This window comes from Lepidochelys kempii, chromosome 14 (genome assembly GCF_965140265.1).
Source record: "Lepidochelys kempii isolate rLepKem1 chromosome 14, rLepKem1.hap2, whole genome shotgun sequence".
NCBI classification, from domain to species: Eukaryota; Metazoa; Chordata; order Testudines; family Cheloniidae; genus Lepidochelys; species Lepidochelys kempii.
The window spans coordinates 15,061,691-15,088,096 of NC_133269.1; the positions used below are offsets into that span (position 1 = coordinate 15,061,691).

The 26,406-nt window shown below is 44.3% G+C and overlaps 1 protein-coding gene across 8 annotated transcripts in view; it reads left to right on the forward strand.

Annotated features, from left to right (window-relative positions):
* The window catches only part of TMEM94 (transmembrane protein 94), a 99,548-nt gene that overhangs the window by 32,152 nt on the left and 40,990 nt on the right, over window positions 1-26,406 (forward strand). Inside the window, exons 1-7 of one of the 8 annotated variants that reach the window (XM_073311873.1) lie at window positions 6,842-6,915; window positions 12,644-12,822; window positions 14,946-15,176; window positions 22,010-22,129; window positions 23,361-23,488; window positions 24,119-24,255; window positions 25,012-25,214. In XM_073311873.1, coding sequence (XP_073167974.1) covers window positions 22,016-22,129; window positions 23,361-23,488; window positions 24,119-24,255; window positions 25,012-25,214 — 582 coding nt within the window. In that variant the 5' untranslated portion in view covers window positions 6,842-6,915; window positions 12,644-12,822; window positions 14,946-15,176; window positions 22,010-22,015. Of the gene's footprint in view, window positions 1-6,760; window positions 6,916-12,643; window positions 12,823-14,895; window positions 15,177-22,009; window positions 22,130-23,360; window positions 23,489-24,118; window positions 24,256-25,011; window positions 25,215-26,406 lie in introns of those variants that run through there. The other 7 variants (XM_073311871.1, XM_073311875.1, XM_073311876.1 and 4 more) reach the window with 7 other exon arrangements.

A 26,406-nucleotide genomic window follows, 5' to 3' on the forward strand; every position in this document is an offset into this window, starting at 1 on the left:
CACCTGTCACTGCAGGAAATAGTTCTGCTCCTTTCACCACACCAAGCCAAGGAGCTTAAAGTTGTGAAAGAGCTCTATGTGGCTGCTAAAGTGCCAGGATTGATCAAAGGACTCCTAATTTCTCCTCAGGGTCTTTCATGCTCTTGGTTTCTACCCCTGACAGCATCCAGCTAGTCCAATGAGAGCTGAACAGGATTCTGGTGAAACCCTTGGTTGATCTGAGGAGTTTCTGTTGATTGATTCCCTTCAAGGGCTGAAAGTCTGTGCTACGTAGTTGTTCTTACTGGCCTAGAGAACAAGAAACCAGAATCTAGGACTGACCCTATCTTCTGCATGGTAACTTACCTTGTCCTTTCTTGTTGACGTCACTTGTGTTCGGGAGTATTGTCCGCAGCTGCTGATCCTATACCCCATCTTGTGTGGTGTGAACTTTTGCATCTCACGAATCTCCATACTGCCCTGTCCTCTCTTTCTCCTGGCTGTGACATAGTTCATTGCCCAAGGTAGGACAAGCTTATCAAATTGCCAGGCCATGAGCAGAGCAAATGGTGGTGTAACGTATTTTTGAATGGCTGCTGCTTCTATTATTGCTGGAGTGCTCTCCACTGACAGATTTTCATCAGCATTAAGAGACCTTGCTTCACTGAAACGCTAGGTTGTTCTTCTGAGTTGTTAAAAATCCTCTCTTCCCCCTTTTAAAAGTACTGGTAATAGAAACTGGGATTTTAAAAAAACACCCTTATTTATATTTTCAATAGCAATTAAAATAAAAGAGACACTGCAGAGCAAGGCAGAGAGTAACCCAGGAGTGGTACCAAAAATCTCTTAAATCAAATGTGCAGTTTTCCCAGTCTGTCTCTCCCCTTTCTGCCTGACTTTTAGTTTTTGTTAATTTTTTATGCCTTTTTAAAGGTGAAAGCTAATGTTGGTGAAAGGTACCAGATTTTACCCTCCAAGATCTATAATGTGTGTACCAGCACAAAGAGCAAATTCTTCCCTACTTCCTCACTTCCCTGCCAGTGTGCCTCAACCCTGACCTGGAGGGACTAGCTCTAGCGAGGAGGGGGGAGTTCAGTTTCCATCACTGTTCCTTGGCGTCTTCACACCAGAAATGGAACACCTGATGGCAGTTTCAGAAACTCCTGTGCTGTCAGGACCCTGACTGGGACTGCCTACTTATTTTTACACAAGTGGTTATGAAGAGCTGATCAATGGTAATGAGGTTAAGTTGCCGGTAATATGGTGTTGTGGTTGCCGGTAATATGGGCTCCTGGTTAGAGCAACAAACTGGGACTGAGGAGATCTGAGATCTCTTCCTGGCTCTGCTGCTGGCCTGCTAGCTGACCTTGGGGAAGTCACTGCACTTTTTTGTGCCTCAGTTTCCTCAGCTGTAAAATGGGATAATAATACGGACTTCCTTTGTAAAGCACTTTGAGATCTACTGAGGAAAAGTACTACAGTAGAACCTCAGAGTTAAGAACACCTTGGGAATGGAGGTTTTTCGTAACCCTAAAATGTTCTTTACTCTGAAAAAAACCTTGTGGTTCTTTCAAAATTTTACAATTGAACATTAACTTAACACAGCTTTGAAAATTTACTGTGCAGAAGAAAAATGCTGCTTTTAACCATCTTAATTTAAATGAAACAAGCACAGAAACAGTTTTCTTACCTTGCCAAATCTTTTTTAAACTTTCCTTTTTTTTTTTTTAGTAGTTTACATTTAACATAGTACTGTACTGTTTCCTTTTTTGGTGTGTCTCCTACTTCCTAATTGTGTAATTCTGGTTCCAAATGAGGTGTGTGGTTGACCAGTCAGTTTGTGTAACTGGTGTTCATAACTCTGAGGTTCTAGAGCAGTGTTTTTCAAAGTTTGGGTCGCGACCCAGTACTGGGTTGCAGCATGTAAGGCACTGGGTCGCCTTGCTCAGCAACCCATCGGCTCTCGTCAGCACCGCTGACTGGGATATTAAAAGACCCGTCGGCGGTGCTGCCCAGCTAAGGCAGGCTAGTGCCTACCTGTTCCGACACTGTGCTGTGCCCCGGAAGTGGCCAGCAGCAAGTCCGGCTTCCCAGCGAATGGGAGCTGTGGGGAGGGGAGGGGGACACTTGAACTTGAAAGTAAAAGTTACCTGTCCCCTGAGCCAGATCATTCCCCTTCCCGTGTGGTATGTCCCATACCCCCTCTCTTTCTACTTTCTCTCCTCAAAGCAGCCTATGTGGCTCCTGTCTGAGCACCTGTCTTGTATGTCCCTTATGTACTGGCCAGTGGTTATTGTCTTTGAATCCTCAGCTATACCTCTTCCCTGCTCTGCAGCTTCTCTAATACCTTGTCTTCTCCTCAAATCCATCTTTATTCTACTGGCTTCTCTCTCTTGTGTCCCAAGTTGAATCTGCCTTTACTCCCTGTCCTCTACTCCAACCCCTAGTTTATCCTCAGATTTGTTTATTGCAGCTTCTGTTTCTTTGAAGATTCAGTCTGTCTTTCGAGGATAGATACACAACCAGATACAACTTGTGATGCCAACTGCTAACATCTTTGATGTCGATCCAATGAAAGAGGGATGCTTGTATATCATGGATGGTTGTTCTGTGTAGCATGCCATAGGATAGTGATCTCTAGAAAATATGGTTCAACAAGAATAATAGAATTAATTTATTATCTTGGGTTTGCTACTGAAGACTGGCATGTCGGAGCCAGGCTGAAACCAAGAAGAGTTGGAAAAAAGTTAGGACCTAAGCAAGTTAAAATAGTTTTTCTGACTCTGACATTTTAAGGTTCTGACTCAACACTAAGCATATATGTATTGTTCCTGAAGACTCCGCTGACGGTTCTAGCTGCAATGGTTTAGGGCTCCAAAAGTCTTCATGCAGAGTTTAAAGAAATCCTGTAGGCAGCATAATTCAACTCACTTCCCAAATTTTGTATTGGGTGTGAGTTTGGTGGGTGTATGAGAATTTCCCAATCCTGATCCCCTGACCACTCCTTGCTTTTGTGGCATTCCAGTTACAGTAAGCAGCTGGGTTTAGCTGTTTACTTGCTAGGAACTGTGCTGAAAAGAGAATGGAAGAGAGAATTGTGTTGTTTAAGACACTTTATTCCTTTGAGCAGTTTAAGATGGTGTCGTCTAGGAAACAAAATACTCTGGAGAAAGATACAGGGTGTCTCTTCTTGCACCCCCTCCACACTCTCTCTCTCTCTTGTAATGACACTAGGTGCACTCTCAGCTTTCCTTCAACTTTGGCCATACGTATTTATAAGGTTGCATACAAATATGTGGCTCAGTACAAGTGTAGAGAGAAGAGCCCTTAGAACTGGTGATACTATGTGATCATCTGGGTCTCTGCCTGTAGATTTGGTTCTTAACGTGGGACCCAGGGTCTCTGCACTTATGATTTTAAATGGAGGACTTTGCTGATGCTCATGACACTTTGGGGGTTCAACCCAGACCAGCAAGGAGTTGTGTGACTGTCTGCCGAGCAACCCTGGGTGCCTTAAATCAGGGGTCTCAAACTCAAATGACCATGAGGGCCACGAGGACTAGTACATTGGCCCGAAGGCCACCTCACTGACACCCACCCTCCCCTGGTGCCCCAGCCCCGCCCCCACTCCACCCCTTCCATGAGGCCCTGACCCTGCCCCGCCTCTTCCCACCCCTTCCCTGCCCCCATTGCAGCCTCTTCCCTGAAATCCCCACCCCAACTCTGCCCCCTCCCTGCCCCCAGGGGGTGCAGGAGGGGTGTGGGGTATGGTGGGGGCTCAGGGCAGGGAGTTGAAGTGTGGGAGATGTGTGGGGTGCAGGAGGGGGCTCAGGGCAGGGGGTTTGGCTGCAGGAGGGGTTTGGGGGGCAGGCTCCGGCCTAGTATGCACCGGGGACAGGGCAGGCTGCCTGCCTGCCCTGCCCCGCCCCTGCACTGCTCCGGGAAGCGGCTGGAACCTGGGGGGGCGGGGGGGGGGACAGGGGTCTGTATGTTGCCCTTGTTTCCAGGCACCACCCCCCAGAGCTCCCATTGGCCGGGAATGGGGAACTGTGGCCAATGGGAGCTTTTGGGGAGGTACCTGGAGGAGCGGCCAGGGCAACACACACATCCCTTCCCCCCCCCCCCCCCCAGGTTTTGGCCACTTCCCGGAGCGGCGCGGGGGCAGAGCAGGCAAGCAGGGAGCCTGCCCTCCCCCTGGTGCGCGCCGGGTCGGAGCTGCTCTACGTAAACGCTGGGGGGGGGGGGGGCGCGGGGAGCTGGCGGGCCGCAGAAAATAACCCCGCGGGCCACATGTGTGAGATCCCTGCCTTAAATGCTATGCTGCTGTGGCACTGCTCTGATGCCAATAGCCAGCCTACAACCATGCAGGTCACACCCTGGCTTCCACCACAGTTACTTTATGCAGGGAGACCCCAACACCGCCCCGCCCTCATCCCATATGTCTGCCCTGCAATGTTCCAGCACTCTCCTGGAACACTCAGAGAAGCTACTAAATTTGCTGCTGCTTTGAAGAAACAGTAACCAGCAACTCATTAATTTAACCTGGGTTTGACAAACACTCTATTTTAATCAAAGCACTGAATTGTTTTATAATAAAAGTAAAACAAATTTATTAAACAAAAAGTCACAGGTTTAAATGATACCAAGTATAAGGAATAAATATAGAAAGGGTTACAAGCAAACAATAATAAAAATATTCTTCTAAAACTAAAACTTAATTTCAGCAAATTACAATCTTTGCCTAAGCAGGTTTCTTACTATACTCCATTCCCAGAGACTTCAATCCCCCACCCACTTGAGTGAAGGATCCAACGTTCTGTGATTTCAGGAGCTCTGGCCATTTTAGTCCCTCATTGATGGATAACTATGGTTCTCTCAGAATCTCTTTTTAGAGTCCAGTAAACATTTGAAAAGTAAGCCCAGACATAGCTTCTCTCTCCTGTTGGGGGGTAGACACCGTTATATCTTCCCAAAGTTCATTGACACTGCTTCAAGAGGCAGGAAGGCTTCCTGGGGGTGCAGTCTCCATCCCCCATCAAGATTAAGTAGTCATCTTTCCTTACTTGCTCTCTTGATGGCTTTATTTACCTTGCATGTAAATGTGCTTTGGTCACACTTTGCCTAATTTACAACAGAGACACATTCGCATTCAAGTAGGTGGAAACCACGTTTCTTTGTCTGGAACATGTCCGGCTTGGGCATGGCTTGCCAAATACATTTTAAGAACACATTTGCAGCACATATCTATTAAGTCCTTTTTGGGTTTACCGTACATCCATCATGCAACAGTATTAATGATCAGTGAGTTATTAGTTTTCCAGTGATCTATTACATGATGAGAGTGTGCCAATGGCATTGGGGTGCTCTGTGGACCATGTACTGATTTAGGCATCTGGAGCTCGGAGAAAGAAGAAGTCAAACCAGGGTTCAGTCAGTACTGATGCCTGTGACTGACACAGAGGGCAGAACATTTGGCCAATCATGTGTTAGGAAGCAGAGCTCTACTGTGCAGGCTGTGGTCACCCTTCTCGTGAACATGAGGTTGTGGCCAGTGGAGAGTGCTGATGCTAGCATGCAATGCTCCAGCTTTATCTGAGTAGCCAAGCTACACTACATGTAAGACTGTTACTCTTCAGAGGTGGCTGCTGTATATTCAAGAGGTGAGTGGTTGCAATCTGCTCCATTTTACACAGGTACAACTCTCAGGATCTTGTCAAGCTGTCAATGGGGCCATTGATTTGGTGATGTGTGGGTGCCCCATCCTAACCCCAGATTCAAGGTCCTTCCTATCTTGAGTGGTAGTAGTTGTTAAATATTTTTCTTTCAATTAGGATCAGGGCCCCATTGAAGTAGAAATTGTACAAATACTTATGGGTCATAGTCCCTGCCCCAAATGTGTAATGATTAAGTTTCCCCTTAGAGGGGAGCATCTGCATAACAGGATTAGAGTGAGTCAGTGGGATTGACTCCTTCTTATCATCCCAAAGGTCCATTTGTCCATTTCCCTGTAGTCCTTTTCTAGCTCCACCCCGGGCTTCTTGCATGTGCTCTGTTTCCACTAATCTCATGCTTTCCATGTGCCACTGTGTGGCCGATGACCAGGTCTCAGTAAGTGGCAAGCCTCCGGCACAATGCCCTGCTATTGAATAAGCTGCACTGCACCTTCTGTTTGAGCTCCCAAGGCGCACTCTATGAATATTTGATGCTTAGGGGGCACCTGCCACTCTCTGCATCCTGAGTGCTGCTGGGAAGCCCTGCTGGGAACAAGAGTGAGGGAGAGAGAAACATCAACTCAGCTTGGCAAATCAGGCCTGTAACCACCTTGAATCATTTAAATAATAACTTTAAAATACTGAGCTTGAGCCCCAAGGTGTTAAGCCATCAGTGTGCTGCTGTCTGCCATGGACACCTTGAATGGGGAGATAGAACTTGATAGATCTTTTCCATCTCTCTCTAGTCTACCATGCTGGCTTCCTCCTTGTAGTGTATTTGCTAGCATTTTGTCCTGTCTAGTTTGCCATCAGCTTTTCCATATGTCCTTATCAGTCAGCATCCTCCCTTACTGCGTATGCAGATGTATCTGGCTGTGTCGGCTCCATTTGATGAATGGGTCATTCTTACAGACATCTGGTGTGATCCTGTATGAACTTTCTTCTTTTCCCCCCCATCGCTTCCCCCACCCACCCTGCCTCCTTGCTGGATCTGCAGCGTGACTGGAAACAGGCTGAATTAATCAGCAGATTGGTGCTTCACTCTGCTGCTCCTGTCTCTTTCTCTGCAGCGTTGGGCTCTGTGCATGTTCTCTCGCCCTCTCTTTCTCTGAGGGCAGCAGTACTGGAAGTTGCTGCTGAAGGTTCCAGGTGGTACAGGGATTCAGCCCAGATGCTCTTTAAACAGGCAGATCTGTGGATACCCCACCAAGGCAAATGCTGCAAAGTAAGTTTCTCTCCCTTAACGTTTAAATTCAAAATGGCTTGTTTTCCCCTGCAGCCTCTCTGATCAGATGGTGAATGAAGGGTCCTGAGGGTCTGGGGAAGAGCCTTAGGGCAGGAAATGGAGCACTGAATGGGGGTTTTAGATGTGATGGGGTTTAGGGTATGGGGTGGGAGGACAGAGAAGAAGCTTTTAATCAAACTGAAGATTGTAACCTTAAACGCACTGATGGAATCTCAAACAATCTGAGCTACTGATTCCTGCATTGCTGCCTCGATGTTCAATGACTCAAGTTTATCTGTATTTTTTTTTTTTGAATGGTTAGCTCTGGATGAGCCAAAAAACCCCCACCTTGAAAAGCGGGACTTGCAGTAGACCTGCTAGATTGTGCTATAGCCGTAAGCCTCAAAGTCCTTAGCTAATGAATGGGAGATAGGGAAGAAACAAAGAGGGTAGTGAAAGATGTACTGAAGTTTGGAAAATTTCTTAGCATCACCTGCTCCAGGGAGGTGGATTAACAATTCTTGGACCAAATTCAGCTGTGGTGTAAAGGGGTGCAATTCCCACATATGCTAAAGTGAATTTCAACCCCTATCTCTTTCTGGAGTTAGGGAAATATTGTAAATATATAAATGCTAATAATAATAAATACTTAACAATTACATAGCACAATGCAGCTTCAAAATACAGCACAAACATTCACTAATTCCCCAGGCTCCCTTGTGAAATATGTAGGTAACTAGGTTTGGGGATTTGCTGCTGCAAACAGGACTAAAGGGACAGACTGGAGAAGGTGCTGATGAAAAGTGGACTGTTACCTGGGGAATTGTTTCTTCCCTCTTTGTTGAATGAGAGAGAAAATATGTGCATGTGTATGAGGGAGTGAGAAAGTGCTGGGCTTTGCATTATTGGTGCAGAGCGGTTTATCATGGCTATTGGAATCTAACTCCCTGCTTTAAAGCAAGCTTTTAAAAACACTTCTTTGAATGTCATTATCTGGATTAAATTAGAATCTGTTTACACCAAGATCCAGTTCTGATTTACAGGCCCTGTTAGTGCTGCTCTGTCCAGATCTCTTGTAGATTCGCAGATCCCACTAATGCTGCTGAGTTGGTTCACAGTGTCAATCTGTGGGCCCTGTTAGTGCTGAGTAGCAGGGAGTCTCAAAGCCAACTTCCAACCCAGAGCTCCTGCATTCTCCCAGTTACCTGGCGAAGCATAGGAGCTCCTCTGCTACAGGACAGGGAGGGGTCCAGATTGCCTTTCAAGTTGCTCCTGCAGGTGGACAAGGTATAGGGAGTTTTGTTTACCATTGTGCTCTATATTAATCTGGGCAGTGCTGTTCTGAGGGCCACATATGCACCCAGATAGAGCCAACATGCAGCTTGCTGTGGGGTTTGTCTATTTCATTGGATTTTGGGACCACTAGTGGCTATGCTGAGGCCATCAAATTCATAACACGTGATTCTTAAAGTATGGTTAATGTCTGTACCCAGTGCTCCTTCTGCACCTGTTCCTGCTTGTTAAATGCTGCAATGGTCCTTGCAGAGATGTGGTATAGTTTGTGGATCTGTATGCCTTATTAGAGATCAGAATTTATTTTCTCTCTGTTTTCCTGTGGCATTCATCACTTAGTATCTGGGCACCTCATAATCAGGGGTTCTCAAACTGGGGGTTGGGACCCCTCAGGGGTTTGCGAGGTTATTACATGGGGGTTCGCAAGGTGTCAGCCTCCACCCCAAACCCCACTTTGCCTCCAGCATTTATAATGAGGTAAATATATAAAAAAGTGTTTTTAATTTATAAGGGGGTCGCATTCAGAGGCTTACTCTGTGAAAGGGATCACCAGTACAAAAGTTTGAGAACCACTGACATAAATGAATGTATTAATCTTCCCAACACCCTTGTGAGATAGGAAAGGATTATTATCCCCATTTTAGAGATGTAGAACTGAGAGAGTCTATGGCAGAACCAAGGGCAGATCTTAGCTCTCCTGAGTCCCAGTCCAATGTCTTAACCAAAAAATCATCCTTCCTGTTTATTCAGTGTGGAGTGTATGTGTGTCAGGGGGTTTTACAGTCCAGATCACTGAACAGGCATCATGTTGCCAGGAGCCAGGAATCAGACCTCGTCTCAACTGCATCTGTGTTTTCACTAGGAATGAGTATGAGAAAGATATTAGGGGTGTAGATAGTGATGTGAAACTTGTTCTCAGATTGACCTGTCCATTGGCCTTGCCCACCATATACCTATAATCTCGTATAGTGGGCTTGCCATTGCATACAATCTGTTCACTAACAAAGCAGCTGCAGTCAGACAGGGAGATCTAGTGTGCTGATGAAGGGTTTGAATAGGAACAAAAAGATAGCCCTATGCTATCACAAATTTGTAATAAAAAATGTTGCCCCCAGGAAATTGCACAGTGTAATGTATGTGATACCTGCCTCTGTGATGGGGTCAAAATGAACAGACCATGTTGTCTCTTTCCTAACTATGAATATGGCTTGCAATGTTAAATGCAAATGTGTCTGATAAAGTAACCGCTTCTCATATGATTTTGAAACTGTGACTAATCCTTGTGTACCAGAAGGGCCTGATCCATGAAATAGATTAATAGCCTGCAAAATGTCAGTGTTAAATTACAAACAGCCTTCCTGTTAGAGGCATGCAAAGTAGCCTTCAAACAAGGGGGGAAATAGTCTGCTGCCCCATTTTCCCTCTCCCATTCTTTTAATCTGAAAAAGATTTGAACCAAAGAGTTGCAAAAATGAAATGTACTGTGTGTATCCAGGATTGGGAAAAGCCAGGCTATGGGGTATTAGATTGAGCTGCCCTGTGCTTCACTGTGTCTTATGAGTCTTCTGTTCCTCTTTCTTTCTTTTTCAAAAAACTGTATTTGCACAGACATTTATAGTTAAGTACCTGATCCTGCAAGGTACTCTGTGCCCTCAACTCCCCATGACTCTAAAGGGAAAAGAGGACATTTCACACCTTGCAGGATTGGTCCTGTAAGTAGACATGTGCAGAAGCAAATGGAAAGATAAATATCATAAATTAATTGCTGTGCTTTTGGCCCAGCATTGTTTGGTGTACCAAACAAATATGTTAGCACATAGGTGCTGGAACTGGGAGTACTGTTGCACCCCCTGGCTTGAAGTGGTTTCCATTATATACAGGGTTTACAGTTTGGGTCAATGGCTCTTAGTACCCCTTGTTAGCATGTAAATCTTTAATGGTTCAGGAAAGCCTAGAGATTTTGTTCTCATTGCAGGTAAGCTCAACCAAGAGGCAATTCCATACATCAGAGAAGATAGTTGAAATAAATTTTGGGGAGAGTGTCTTAATACCTTTGCACACGTGCGCACACATGCAGTGAGCTGGGCAAAATTCTGCTTTCCTATATATATATATATATATATATATATTTTTTTTTAAATGAGCAAGTAAAATACCATCCATCATAATGGTAAGACTGAACTGTTTACATGGAACTTTTGAATGGCTGTGAGTGTTAGTGTTAGAGCTGGTCAGGAGCTCTCCATCAGTTTTAAAATTTTTAATGGAAAATGCAGTTTCTGCAAAAATCAAAATTTTCTGTGGGGAAAACTTTGGTTTTTTTGGAAGAAAAAATTGTCTGTTGGGAAAATTGAAATGAAACTATTTTGTTTCAGTTCAACCCAAATCGAAACATTTCATTGAGTCAAACCGAATGTAAATGTTTCTTTTTAGGTCAATTCAACATTGCTATTCACCTATTGTGAACACCTATAGTGTTCACCTATGCTGCCACAGTGCCTCATGGGAACTGTAGTTTGGATATTTCATACTCCCATTCTCTATGGGCTGTGTTGTATGGTTGGAATACATATCCCAGGGTATAATCTGTATAATAAGATTCCAGAATTGTCACTCGTGTATCAATCTGAAGCCTAGACTGTCTGTTGAGTCAGGGGTAGGCGATGGAAACAGCTCCAAGCAAGACTGAGAGCTCTTTTTGTTCAAAATACCACCAGGTTCAGTCATCACTGGGTTTCATGGTCTGTTACCATCCAGTTTTTAAGATTTTTAGCCATTTTGACTTTACAAATTATACCAGTGTGGTGTACAGCTAGAGTGAGACATTTCTCTATGCCAAGAGTCTGAGACCATTGTTACATTAGACATAACTCAACCAATTACCGCCCTTACTCTACAGCTAATTTGTATGTAACAATTCCATTGGTTGTATGAGGGAGACTGCACAGATTGTCTGACTGCCACGCTGATGGGACAGCTCAGGCTTTCAGCTACTAGTATAATGTATGGGCCTCCAGGTGCCGAAGGAAGAGGTTGGAGTTTACCACAGCTGTAGCTGCTGCTCAGTGTATGCTGAAGGGAGCAGAGATGACCAGATGGGGATTCACTGGAGTAACTAAACATTACAGGAAGAGAAGGCTTCCCTCCCGCTCAGGAGATTTGTCAGATGGAACCTCAGGAGAGGTTGTGGGGGGCAAGGAGAGTCCCTTTGCTGTGAGCCAGAGGAGGTGCACTGCAAGCCCTGCACCTACAGAATCTAGCAGATCATCGTCAGCTCCTTAGGCATCAACCAGCCCATAGATTGGCCTGTACTTGAGGGCTGCAGCTGGTGACAGGAGCTGATGATCTGCCAGGCTTTGCAGGAGGAGAGCCACATTGCAGCAGCGAAACTCCCCCCCCTTATTTCCTCTTACCTACCCATTAGCAGGTTTACTGACTCGAGAACACAGGGAAGGGCTGGTGTTTCTGTACCACCTAATCCTGTGGTGCTGAATTGCTTTTCTTCCCTCTGCTTAGCCCCCTCTCATTCCTATAGACCCCAATGAATTGGTTATGCTGGGCAGCAGCTTAGTCTAGCTACCCCTTTCTGCTGTTTGTTTGTGGCCAAACTGACCAGTAATTCGAGGTTGAAGATATTTACTGAAGGCAGAGGAAAGATGAACTAGCTGGCTCTTCTGTTCAGCACCCTCTCCACGTATGCCTATTAGTTTCCTTTAGAAAGTAAAATCATGAATGCGTTGCTCTTCCTGCACTTTTTTTTCCCCTTAATAACTACTCTGTAGATTACAGCCCTGGGCCAGACACAATATCATCCCTGTGAAAAGAGCTGTAATCATTCCCTGTTTACCTGGCTCCTGTCATTGCTGGTGGACTGAATAGTAATAGGACAGTGCAGGGGTCGGCTCCAGAGAGGCACCAATGTGTTTTACAAATGCTTGCATGTTCTTCAGGTCTCTTGGGTCAATGAAGAAAGTAATTTGGCTATTTTCTCTGTTGCATTTCCCCTTTAAACATAAGTATGCAGGGGCAAAGGGAAGGTGCAGCACTCTAATGAAGTTGCATGATATGGGGCGAGTATTTGCTTTTTTTGTAACCTGGGATCTAGTTTTCCCTCTCTTTAGATGGAGTCCTATGCTGTATATGGAGGGGGTATTTAGAAGTTGTCCGTGTTCCCATGACCATGTGGCTGCAGGTTAGTCTTCAAGATGCCATTGAAGAAGTGAGTGTTTGAGGTTTTTATTAGTGGACTAGCCATCTCACTGGTGCATTGGCTTTTTTACCAGTAGAGTCTCAGGCCTCTATCTCCTTAAGGAAGCGCACCTACAGGTGATGAAAGGCTGAAGAGATCTATCTCTGAGAAGCTGAAGAGCTCTCTGTTGTGCCATATGAAAAATGTAAAGGTTCACTTTAGTGTGTTTGAAATCTGTCTCCTTAGATGCTGATCACTGAATGGGGTGGATGGATGGGAGTGTGCAGTGACAGATTTTGCTGTGAAAACCTAAAACTGTTCTTACAATGAGCTCAAGATGGTCTCCCTGCTTGTCTCCTGCATTCCTGGATTTTCTTCCCCTGTTATTGACCTGAGATCCTGAAACGTTGTGTCTGGGTCTATAGGTAATGCCCCGTACTCCTGTTATGTGCCTGTGTAGTGTCAGTGATGTGCTAGGTGCTTTGCTATTTACTTGGTGCTTTAGGTGTCTCCATCAGATGTGGTAATGTTTGTTTTGGTGATCTCCTCTCCTAGCATTCTCCCCTCCACTTCCCCATCATAACCCTCTTTCCCTTCATTGCCTTCTTAAGCCTCCTGCCCTTGTCCACAAGAGTCGTCTTTTGCAAACCTATCCTTCACTTCATATAGAGTGACCCTGTGGCAAAAGAATGAAGGTGTTCCAGCTCTGAGACTTAGAGCTTGAAGGGGGCACATGAGTATTTCAGGGACTCATCTAGAGCTTTAGACCTGCATCTCCTTCCTTTGTCTGCTGTGTACATGACATTTCGTCTTTATTGGGAACGTGTGTCTGTGCTAGGCATTGGTGTGGAGTGCAGTCCTACCACACTCCAGTCTCTAGTCTCCTCCATAGCCTGTTGGTATAGCTGTTGGAACCAGCCCAGTGGTCTCTAGGCACACTGTGCTTTTCAGTGACAATCCCTGTCATTATTGCTGCCTTTTATTTTGTATAGTAGAGGGGTTGCTGCTATCAGTCCTTACCCTGTGGCTGGCAGAATGAGCAACCTTCTTTTGTATATTGCTATACTCCAAACAACCACAAGGGCATGGAAAGAAGGAAAGCTTAGTGTGCCCCACACCTCAAGCTCGGTCACTGCTATGTGTGTAGCATTCCAGTGGTGCAGTAGCAGGGCCGTCTCCGGGCACCAGCGTTCCAAGCAGTGGCGGCAGTCAGAAAGGGGCGGCGGTGTTACCGCGATGGCACTTTCTTTCACTGCTTGGGGCAGCAAAACCTGTAGAGCCGGCCCTGGGCAGTAGCATGTGTATTGCTGACTAAATGCCCTGCCCTCTTCCCCACTGGGAATCTTTGTCAGACTCCTGTGTTTAGCTCTGCATTAATGTTACCTGGTCCTCCTGCAAGAGAAACACGGAACTGTTTCCTCTAATCCTATTACCAACACACAGAACGAGAATTCTAGTAGGATTATTTTTAACTCTGTCACAGCTGCAGTTCAAGCAGTATCCCAGGCTCTACCTTGCAAGAAATTTCTGCTTTAGATTTTCATTTTGCTGCAAAATGCTTTGCAACTTCATTTGCTAAAAGAGAGCTGGGAAGGGGCGAGGTGGGTGCGTTCTAGAGCGTGGCTCGGATTAGAGCATTGGTCTCTCAGCCCTTGAAACCCAGATTCAGATTCTGGTTTGCATCACCAGTGAAAGTCAGTTTAATAACCTAGCTTAGTTTCCTGTAGATAGCCATGCACATCACAATCCTATCCAGATCTGGAATAGCAAACGTGTGTATGTCAGAACTAAGGTGCACTTGCAGAGCGCTGTGTGTGTGCAGGTCTTGAATAGCAGGAGTGGTTGAGACTGAACTGCATTGGCTCAGCTATCTGAGGAGCCTGTGACTGCGATTGCAGGAGAAGCTTCAGCTCTTGATTTGAGCTGTGCTGGCAGAGCAGTGTCAGCGGCTGAGGTGGTGGTGGGGGGGGGGGGGGTGAAGCTTGCATAGTGCTTGCCTGCATTGTGTCAGGTTCTGGCTAGTGTTAAATAGGCCTTCACTTTTGTTAAGCAGTGAAGTTCACTCTAGCTTTTTCAAGGTGTGGGAGAGTCCATGTTCTCTAACACATGTCAGTACAACCAGTGTGTTTGCATCCACTCTCCTATAAGTGCTCCAGCTGGGATTTGTATTCCAAAGCTCCACTGTACTTCATTTTGTCTTTAAGTAATATTTTTATATCCCTTTTTGGTACTAACTTCATGATCTCATCTGAAACTGCCAGTTCAATTTTCCAGTTCAACAGAGGTGGCTATTAGTCTAATGGAGAAAAGCCACAAGGGCCTAGCTGTATTCTGATCCAGCAGTGTTTCATAAACCCACTGCCCAGAATATGCATAGAAACAGCCAGGGATTATTTAAGGCCTAACCGTGACACAGTATTGGAATATGAAAGTAAGTAGTCTTGTAGTAACATGACTTCTATTATGGTCATCAAATGGCCACTTGTTTGCTCTTTCAGTAGCCGCCTTCTATAACCTGCTCCTGTGGACTCTTGTCCTAACTTTGCAGCTCTTTATCCTGGGCTGACCTGCAGGAAGCAGGATAACATGGCTGCCCAAAGCCTGAACTTTGAGGGGATACAGCAGAACCTCAAGCATACGAACACCAGAGTTATGGACTCACCCGTCAATTGGACACCATGTGAAACCAGAAGTAACTAATCGGGCAGCAGCAGAGAGAGAGAGACACGCACACACACAAAGAGCAAATACTGTACTGTGCCGGTGTTGCATCTTAAAGGTAGGCACATCTGGACTGCCTATCCCCACCCCACCCCCACGCGCGGGGCAGCCACTTACAGCTAAGAGGTGAAGACGCTGGGGCTGGGAGCCTGAGCCAGCAGAGCAGGAGCAGCCCTGCAGTTTGCACCGCTTTCATCCCCCCTCCCTGCTGGAAGTGGGGACACTGTTTATACACAAGTGCGCACACACACCCAGGAGGTTGGACAAGCTTGCAAACTCAGTCTGACCTAGGGAAAGAAGCTGCTGAAGCTGAGGAGGGAGCTCAGCTGCTGCTGAAGCCTAGCCTGGAGTGTCAACTGCTGAATCTGGAGCCCAAACTGTGCTTTGTTCAGAGTTACAAACATTTCAGAGTTACAGACAACCTCCGTTCCTGAGGTGTCCAGAATTCTGAGGCTCTACTGTAATAGCAAAGCAATCTGCCTCCATTGACCCCTAAACCTACTAAACTCCTGCAAAAAACAAAATAAAAAAACCAACCTCAGCCAGATCACAGAGTTTCAGAGGCTAGATTCTCAAAGAAAATCTGAACACTTAAAAAGATACCTTACTAAGAAGAGTGTTTCTGGGTCACAGTGTAGAGAGGTTTTAGAGTGTTAGCCCTTTTAGTCTCTGACTCCAAGTGAACACACATGCAGGCAAATAGCAGGGCTGAGGAAAATCAAATGGCTACCAAAGCAGACATTCTGGGAATGCTATCTGAGTTTCAGGCCATAAGAGATGATCTGACAACTAAGCTTCTTGCAGTAAAGAAGGAAGTTGCTGACTTGGAAGAGTAAGTCATTGTGCTAGAGACTGGCCTAAGAGAAGCAAGTGGGAGGGAAACAGCTGCATGGCACTGATGGCGCAGAGAGAGAGAGAGATCTACCTGAAATCGGATGAGATAGAAAATTGATTCTGATGATGTTGTTCCTTCTCAAGTAAGGGAGTGCCTGAAAATCTGGAAGGAGACAGTCCAATTCGGTAGGTAAAAATGTTGATCCTGGAGTTGTTACATCTGAGCTCCTTGAAAGGTGTAAAAGTGGAGAGAGCACATAGGACACCACTCCCCCTGTCTGGGCCTTATAAATTCAGCAACCTAATCATGAAATTTCACGATCATTAGTAGAAAAATTTAATTATGAAAAAATCAGAGTGCATTCAGAGGCCACAAGCTGCAATTTTTCCATGACCTCTTTCCCCTAACTTTAAAAAAGAAAAGAGAGCTGAAGGAAATTACAGCAGCACTCAGAAGGGCAGATTTTTCCTGCAGATGGGGATTCCCATTTAAACTCTCATTCAGCTTCCAAAATTAGTATTATACATTAAGTGTCTTCAAACAAGGCAAAAATACACTCCAGTCTCTTGGGATAGAAATCCATACCTCAGATGTACATGAAGATTCTCCAGAGGTAGTAACTACAGATAAGCTGCTAAAAAAACTCTTAGGAAATGATGAAACACAAGAAAAAGAAGATAGGAAAAGAAAGAGAACACATTGGCAATGGCAGAAGTAAAACTGAGCAAGAGACCTTGGATACCTAAGGCATATCCTAGAGACTAACCAGAAGGGATTTCTTGGGAGTCACCAGGAATGAACAATACCTATGTCAAAGTTATAAAGAAAACACTATGAAATTTGCTTTAGTTGGGGTGATCGGTAAAAGCTGTGTACTGTATTTTAAAACGCAGAGGAAATAAAGGAGAATAAGAGGGGAGTTGGTGGGTAAGGGATGAAATCCCAAGAATGGAGCAGACTAGAGGAAAGAGAGGAGGGGATGGGGAGGAGTCTTTAGAGGATCTGTGTAAATCCTCCTTGTAACTCAAAATAATCAGATGGTAATCTATCCCTAAGGGGGTGAGGTCCCATAGGTGGAAAGTGCACCTCCTTTGGATTGCAAGAGAGACAGCTCAAGTGTTCTTGATGAGAGTACAGGGGTTTAGGGTTCAGCAAAGCATAGTCACTTGGAGACTGTTTTACATGTTATATTGTTTTTATTTGTGGATTTAAAGTAAGGGGAATGCAAAAGAGGGGAGGGAACTGGGAAGGTGGGGGGAATTAATACAAGAAATAGATATGGAAGTGTACAAATACAAATCAAGTCCTATTCAGGCACATAGTTGTGAATGCAACATAATAAGAGATACAAGAGAGACACTGACAGCACAAGGGGTCATGCCATCAAACAGCTAAAAAATCACAATAATTTCAATTTTTTAAATAAATTGAATAGTTACTCTCAATGGTTCTTTCTTTTAAAGTAACATGTTTGCATGTCAGAGGGCTCAATAATGTAATTGAAAGGGAAAAAGCCCTGATAGAATTTTAAAACCCCCGCTCATATTATTTTACCTCAGTATACTCATTTTCAGGAGGGACAAATTATGAGCATGAAAGGTGTAATTGGTTTCAATGGACATGTTTTGTTTCAGCTAAAGAAAAGAGGAATGGGCATAAAATTTGATAAACGCGTACCTTTTCAAGTTAAAGTTCAATGTAAGGAGAAGAGGGATGATTTAGATTGTTGAAAGACACAGTTGCTGGGTAATTAATAATGTGTGGGCTCAGTGTATGCTTTCAACCAAAAGGACTTCTTTAAAAGACTGCAACACTTTGGGGAAGGGGAAATTATACTTGGAGGAGATTTTAATTGCACATCTATTCCTGACTGGGACAAATCTGATTTAAAAAAACTAGGGGGACAGGGAAGTGGGAGCAGCATTGACCTCTCTGTGCCAACAGCTCAATTTGTCACCTTGATGGAGAGAATTGAACCCAGTGGAAAAAGATTACACATTTTATTCACACCTTCATCGGTTATATACTAGAATAGATGTAATGTTAATTTGTAAATCCTTAATGAAGCAGATACGAACTGCGAAAATTTGGCAACATTACATGGTCAGTAAAGTGATACTTGATAGCTGGGAAGGGTCCCAGGGATCACTTTTTCAGGGTGGGGGTGGGGGTGGCAGGGAAATGAACTGCTTTTTTCCTCCAAGAAAAAGATTGGGTTGCAGAAATTAAAAAGGACATTGTTCAGTCCCTTCAGATAAATGATACGGACAACATAAAGAGAGGCTTTCTCTAGGAGGCAGGTAAAACACTATTTAGGGATCAGTTGATAAGCAGAGCCTCTCACCTGAAAAAAGAAAGAGCTCAAGAAATACAGCAGAAGATAAAAAGTTTGCAAGACATGCATAAAAACACAGGTTCAAAAAAGTCTATAACAATTAACTAAATATTAGGGGGAAAATGGAATATGTCGATGACAGATGCCACTGAAAAAGCCCTTAGTATTACAAAGCAGAAGTTTTCTGAAAAAAGGAAATAAGTGATAGCTTAAAGGGATTCAAGAGCAATGTATTATTCCACCAGTTAAGAACAATCAGCAAAAAGATAGTTACGCACCCTAATGAAATGTGCTACTTTTGCTGCTGCTTATAAAAATCTCTATACGTGAGATAATCCAAGCTCTGAAGTTAATTTAAAAAAAAAAATCTGGAATTCAACAGACTTGCCAAAGATAAACAAAATTTTTAAGACTCTTTAGACAAAGAAATAACAGAAAAAGAAATCCTAGTGGCAATAGCAAGTATGGAAAGTGGTAAAACTCCAGGATCTGCTGGCTTTCCAGCTGAATTTTACAAGGTATTTAAGGAGGTATTAGTGAGTCCCTTGAAAGGTACCTTCAACACTATTCTGTTAGGGGAGGAACTTCTGCAACCTATGAAAAAAGCTACTGTGGTTATTCTCCCTAAAGATGGAAAAGATCTCACCTTATGCATTTTCTATAGGTCCATATCACTGTTGAATCATGGCATAAAGATTCTAGCAAAAATAGGAGCTAGCCAATTGCAGTCTGTGCTCTCAGTTTATATAAACCCAGATCAAACGGAATTCATTAAGGATAGACAAATCTCAGATAGTATTAAGAGAGTACTTTGAATCATCCGTAATACCAAATAAAAAATCTGTTTCTTTTATTGTCACTAAACGCAGAGAAAGGAGATAGAATAGTTGGACTTTCTGTTTCAAGCCCTGCCCTATGTGGACTTTGGCCCCCAGTTCCCTAAATGGATAACTGCTCTTTACACCAGCCCAGAAGCAGCTGTTTGAGTTCCTGGTGTTAAATCTCCGCTGTTTGAATTACACAAACGGACTAGGCAGGGATGTCCATTGTCTCCTTCACTTATGGCACTGGGCATGGAACCTTTAGTACAGAGGATAAGGAACAATTAATCCATCACAGGAATAAAACTTGCAGGATCACACCAGAAAATAGTATCCTATGCAGATGTTGTAATATTTTTATCTAAATCAATATTTCTCTAAAATTAGTTTCTGCAGAAATCTAGAACTTTGGGAAAGTGTCTGGGTTTAAAGTTAAATTATGTCAAATACTGAAATACCAGAATCTGAAAAGTCTCTTCTCCAGAAAACATTTGGGTACAAATGGGCAACAAATTCTATAAAATATCTGGGAATTCAAATCTCAAACAACATTGGAGAGCTCTATGATTTAGTGTCCAACCACTACTTCAGGAAATGAACAAAGATCTGGGGAGCTGAGGGAAGTATGCAATTTCTTGGTGGGGAAGTATATCCACAGCAAAAATGAGCATTCTGCCAAGGATATCTTTCTTGTTTCCAAATTTTTCTGGGATTATCCCAAATAAAACCCTAGCAGGAATACAGAGGATGTCAAAATTTTTATGAAATAGGGAAAGACCAAGCGTGAGTGCAGATACCCTATACAGGTCCATTAAACAGGATGGATTAGTGTTCCAAATATTCTGGGGTACTACTTAGCCAGCCAGCTCAAAGCAGTAGTGAATTTGGGGTGCTCTAACCCAGCCAAACATGGAATATTTATTAAACAAAATGACTGTGGCAGTGAGAATGTTGCTAAACTACTGTTGGTTAATAAAAAAAAAAATTCTCATCCTCCAGAAATTTACGCACATCCTTTAGCAAAAGCTGCTCTGTGTTAGGGATAGAACTACACATAAGATAAATTATTTTCCCTTGCCAAATGATCCAGATCTTAACCCAAATTGTGAACAAGAGAGCTTCGAAGATTGGGAGAGCCAGTGAATACATGTGGTGGGCCAGCTATTCCATTAAAAAAATGTCTAACTTATTTAGAGATCAAAATTAACTTTAACTGGCCCACTCTCCCATTGTACCAGTACTTTCAAGTCAGGCGTTATGTTTCTCAACTTTCTAAGAAACCTGTTATACAGAAAGCTAATTTTAGTAGGAGAGATGGCATGTGATCAATTAGTTATAATTTTTGTTTCCTAATTTATATCGATCTTTGCTGACAACTTTTCTAACAAAAAAGTGTCTATAGTTAACACTCTGGGAAAAGGAGGTGGATAGACAAATTATCCTAGAAGAATCTGGTTTGATCTAGAAAAAAGGACCAGCAACCTCAGTCTGTAGCACAATAAAAGAAAATTTCTTTAAGATACTGTTTCAAAGGTACCTCTCACCATTCAGGTTTTTATATATATAGATAGATAGATAGATTGAATGGAGATAAATGGGGGAGAAATTGTGGTTAAAGAGGAGATTTTATGCATATATGATGGACATGTCCAGTCATTAGAGAGTATTGGGATGCAATCCGTAACCTAATCTCACAAATTTGTTGGATCTATGTTACCAAATGATCCCTTGGTAATCCTTCTAGGGCTTCCTAACAGAAATGGTCGCACGGGGGGGGAAAAGAAGAATTGATCTCTCATCTCCTAGTAGCTGCTCGGCTGTTGGTAGTCTCTCACTGGAAAAAGAAAAATAGCCCAACTGTCGAGGAATGATTTATTTATTTTTAAAGGGAGATTATGGAAAAATTAACACACCAATTATATACCCAGTAAAATAGACAGAGGGCAGATAGATACTTAGATATCTGGTTACCTTTTATTCAATGCTCAAAGTACATTCACCTGCAAAAAACCCCCAGCATACTACTTGTTTTTTTAATAGTAACATTTGATAGACAGTGCTGTTCTGTTAAATATGTGTATATATAGAGATTTAACTTAATTTAATAAAATCACTAGAAGCAACATATTATAGGCCTTGTAATGATGCTCACTCTGTAATATGGTAACATATTAAATAGAAAGATCCGATGACTCTATTTCTGTATAATGTCTCTCTAAACAAAAGCTCACTGTTATAGTGATTGTTCGTTCCTGATATTTATATGGCAAGGATTTGTAAACTGGTTAAAAAATTAAAAAAGGACACATTAAAAGAAAAGCAAGGTATCCTGCATCATTAAAATTTCAGCATAACTGTCTATCTTGTGCTGCTTGTTTTTAGTTTTTTTCTCAAATTTGGGACTCAACAGGTTGAGTTTATGACACTTGAACCTGATCTAGAACGGAGTGGTGACCTGAAGGGCTCCCATTTTCATTGCTGCGGACAGGTCGTCTTTCTCTGGGATAGCTGCTAGGAGATCAATTCATAACCTGCTCTTGGCAAATCACCTTGGATCCCTAACAAAGTGATATCAGTTCAAACCTCCCTCGCCTCTAGGAGTTGGGCATGCTCCCTTTGTAGCATTCCTAGTCTCTGCCAGCCAGAGACACACTTGTCTTCTGGACCTTGTCTCATAGTTCTGCTGCTGTGATGGAGCATTAAGCTGGAGTGCTCAGCAATGTGTTTCTTGCCTGTGATCATCTTGGTTTTTTATTCCAGCAGGCCAGTCTAAAGTTCATGGGTGGGGTGAACACATTGCAGATGATTCCAAGGCATTCAGGGATGTAGTGCTTGGCCAGCAGGAAAAAGCCAAGAAAGATGACGGTGAAGCACTAAACACACTGTTTTCTGCTCTCCAGGATGAGATGACCTCAAGTTTGGGCCTGACCACAAAGAAGGCCCTCGCTATCCTGAGAGACCAGCTGTCAGCACTGCTGGAGGGGCATCAGAAGGAAAGGAAGAAGGTGATTTCATGGAAGGTGAGGCCAAAAAAAAGGCCACAGTAGGTTCTGACCTTCCCTGTCGGTCTCTCAAAATCCTAAAGTTTAGAAATTGGGAATTGGGCCAGTTCCCCATATGGATCACACAAATGACCTATGGTGCAGCCCCAAGCTTTCCAAACCCTTGTTAAGCTAAATCTCTGAGTTAATTGAAGGTCAATTACATTACGGTCTGCTTTTGCAGAGCTTCTGATTTCCTTGGAGCTAATGCTAGGAGCTATGCAAGGTTATAGCTCCTTTGCAGCTGTGCAGTTGTGGAATTTAGGAGCTTAGTTTCAACCCAGAGATGCTTAGGAGCAGTGAAGGCTGAAACGCCTACCTAGGCAGCCTCCCCCCCTTCCAGCATTAGGAAGGTGATTTTGTGCTGCCTTTTCCTTCTCCCTGTGCCCCTAAGAGCTGTGTAAAATTGGGGTTTACCTGTATTTGAAATGTGATCTCTGTAGAGAGAGGCTCCAAAGTTGCCTCTCTCAGTGCACATAGGAGGTTGTTTAGAGCAGATGGGGCTATGAAGCTTGACACACTCTCCTGAGCCTTTGGCTACGGTTGGGGTGTCCATACATTTAAATACAAAGCTGTAGAGTCTTATTTGTAGTAATTACATTTACAAAAATGTTTGTTCTCCCCTCTGAATCAGTGGCCATGAGGCATCCTGGCACAGCGGCCTTTGTATTGTGCCAGGGCATTGCAAGGCAGTGAGCATTCACCAAAGCCATGTTTGTTCTCCCCTCTGGATCAGTGGCCATGAGGCATCCTGGCACAGCGACCTTTGTATTGTGCCAGGGCATTGCAAGGCAGTGAGCATTCACCAAAGCCAGTCATCTGATCCACTGCTAGTGTGTTAGCACTCAGATAAACACTGATGTGGGAAGCTCGTTACTGTTTTGAAGGTTTTTGAAAACAATGTTCGCTCCACAGTGGTTTTGTGAACTTCTACTCCCCCCCCCCACACACACATTATCGGGGGGGGGGAGCTCAGTGGTTTGAGCATTGGCCTGCTAAACCCAGGGTTGTGAGTTCAATCCTTGAGGGGGCCATTTAGGGATCTGGGGCAAAAATTGGGGATTGGTTCTGCTTTGAGCTGGGGGTTGGAGTAGATGACTTCCTGAGGTCCCTTCCAACCCTGATCTTCTATGATTCTGTGTTATGCTTCTTAAAGGACTAGATCTGTGTTTAGCTGACACTGAGTCTCTCTGCTGCTCTTGCTCCGTAGGAGGTGTGGAGGAGCAGTTTCCTGTACCATGGTAACCGTTGCTCTTGCTTCCATTGGCCGGGTGCATCTCTGATGCTGCTGGCCGTGCTGCTGCTGTTGTGCTGCTCCGGGAGCCAGCCACACGGGAGGTGAGCAAAGTCCCCTTTGCTATTTGGGGGGTGGGGTAGTTTTTTACTGTGTCAGGAGAGCCCATGGCGGTCTTAGCGTTGTGGTCGCTCTTTCATGCCCAGATCGTGTCCCCATCGGCTCCTTCCCCCAATCTCTGACAAAGACTCGTTTTGGGAGCTCATTGAGGCCGCTTCTCAACAATCACATAGAAGATCTGATGGAGAGAATGAGGTTGCCTCCCTTTGGGAACTGTACAAGCTCCTTTTTGTGCAGTGGTCCCAGATCCCCTGATGTCCTGGGGTGTGGGAATAGAGAGGGATAATCCTGAAACTGAACTGGGGGTTGGGGTGCCTCATGGAAGAGTGCAGAGAGCTGCCACTTGGACCTTACCATTCCCTGGCTGTATGTTATAAGAGTATCTCTGGATTGAAGCAGATCTTGTTGAACTTCTCCAGTGGAATTGTTCTAAAGACCAAGCATGGGCTTAATACCTCTGCTTTTCTTTATTCTTACATCCCACTGACTCCAGTATTAACATTATTCATAAAGGGCCAGGCAGGTGAGCGTCTATATCTGTGCACGGGGGAGCATATTTTGCTCCTTTACTCACATGCCTTGTCTACTTGGTTATTTCCTGTTGCCTCACAAAGCCAAGGTGCTGAGATTGTGAATGCCCTGGCACTCCTCCTCCTCCTCTTCCTGAACCTGTTCTTGATTGGACGACAAGAGAGGCTGAAGTGCAGAGAGGTTGAAAGGAGGCTTCGGACCATCATTGACAAGATAAACGGTGAGGTCTCTATCCGCCATCTTCCATTTGGGTTGTCATGCACACACTCACAGCTTCCTCCTCTATTGGATTTCTCTCCAAACCTAGGTGTCTCCATTACTTGTATTTAGATTACCTGTCTTGCTCCGTCTCCTACAGAGGCAGGGTGTTGAGAGGCATGCTTTCTGCACCACCCTCTTTAGATGGTGATGCTGAGCTGCTATAGTGTCAGATGCTTTGAATCTTAACCTGGTAAGGCAAATGGCCACTATGTCTGTGTGCTGAAGTAAGTCAGACTCTGAGCATCTCATAAAAATATCTGCCTTCCAGCAAGCAATGAGAGAGGAGAGCGTAGTGACAGCTGCACCCTCCCAGCAAGAGACGTGTGTGTGTGAGAACAGCTGTGAGTAAGCACCCTCCCAATTTGGGCAGCAAGCCTGGGGAGAGCCTCTGCCTGGCAGGAGGGGAAGTAATTCTTTTCAGCCTGGGGCCCTTTGGGACATTCTCTTGGCTTTTGTCTTGCATAGGTTCATCTCAGCATTACCTGGTGTTTGGTTTATGTTGTAAATTTGCTTTGGGTAGCTGTCTGTACAGGATGGGGAAATATGAGGGACCGCCCCTCCCCCATGGGTGAATAAAGGAAATGGCAGGAGATCATAAGGACTGTATGGGATTAGCACTGGAGGGATCACTCTGTGGAAGGTAAATCCTTACAGGATCACCAGCCCTTTTCCAGTGCGGCTCTTCCTCACTCTTTCCTGTTCTCTGTGCTTTCAGATACCCTGGAAGATGGTAAAGAGCCAAAGTGGCCAGACTCCATGTACCCCGACCTTCACATGCCTTTTGCCCCATCCTGGTCCCTCCACTGGGCATACAGGGATGGTCATGTCGTAAACCTACCCGTCAGCCTGTTAGTAGAGGGAGACATTATTGCTCTGAGACCGGGGCAGGAGTCTTTTGCTTCTCTGAGAGGGATTAAGGTAACTCACTTGTCTCCTTTCTGTGCCATGATGAAAGATTGTTTCCCAGGATGATCAGTTGGTGACCAATTCCCAGAGCATGCAGTATTCTCATTGTGTGTTTGATCTCTTCCTACCTTGGGAGCACTCAAGAGTTTCACCTTGCACTTCATTTGTGCAGCTAAAAGTGCTTTATATAAACAGCTCTCCTGCCAAACCCCAACAACGTAGTCACACAAATGATGCCAAAGTATGATGTTTCTTATCTCCCACAGGACAGGAAAGGAGTGTATTGTGCTTCTGATCAAAACTGTATTAAACCCATCTGAATAGATAATTCAATAGGACATCCTCCCATTTTGAAACCCTGGGTGTTGCTGTTGTGCCAGAAGATGGGTTTTAGGCAGAAAGTCACTGTCACTAGAGATCTTAAATGAACCTGTGAGCAAAATACTCCTCTCTGCTCCTTGCTGTGACTTCATTGCACTCACTTTGCAGATAGAACTGCCAACATGAACATAGTATTTCCTCATGGAACCCTCGTGTAGAATATGCCTTTCTGATAAAAGAAGGGGACTGTACCCTGCATTTCATATGGAGAAATAAAGGCTTATCTGCTCTGGCCTTCCCCTTTCTGCTCTCTGAAAATGTAAGGTCGTTGTATAGGATACGTGGGGGGAAAGTGAATGAACTGCCTAAGAGGGCTGGAACTACAAGCTAAGGAAGAAATTGACTGAGAGAGAACAGGAGAAAATGTTTAGGTTATCACTGCAGGACTGCAAGTGGTCTCTGATCTAGACTTATCTGTTATAAAATCATACTTGATCATGATGGTCCCTTCTGACCTTGAAGTCTGAGAGTCTATGCATGTCTCCATCAGATTGCAGAATAATTTCAGGGAATTTGGGAAGATGGGGAGGGGCCAGTACTGGTGGGAATGTTACCTGGACAACATCTTAGCTCATGTGTGGTGTAATTATCCACTGATCAGATCTTATTTGGGAAAAAACTGTGAACAGCCTGCTGTTTCAGAAAACCCTTCCTTCGTGGTGTTTGGATACTGAAGCTTGCCCTTTACAATGTAGCAAAACAAGCAGCAGGGCCTGGCTTTCCTCCTGGCTCTGAAAGCAGCTCTCAGGGAATGGAAGCTTGTGGGATGATTTGTTTAGAGAATGTACAGAGTTGGTGGTACAAACAGGAGCACTTGACAGAA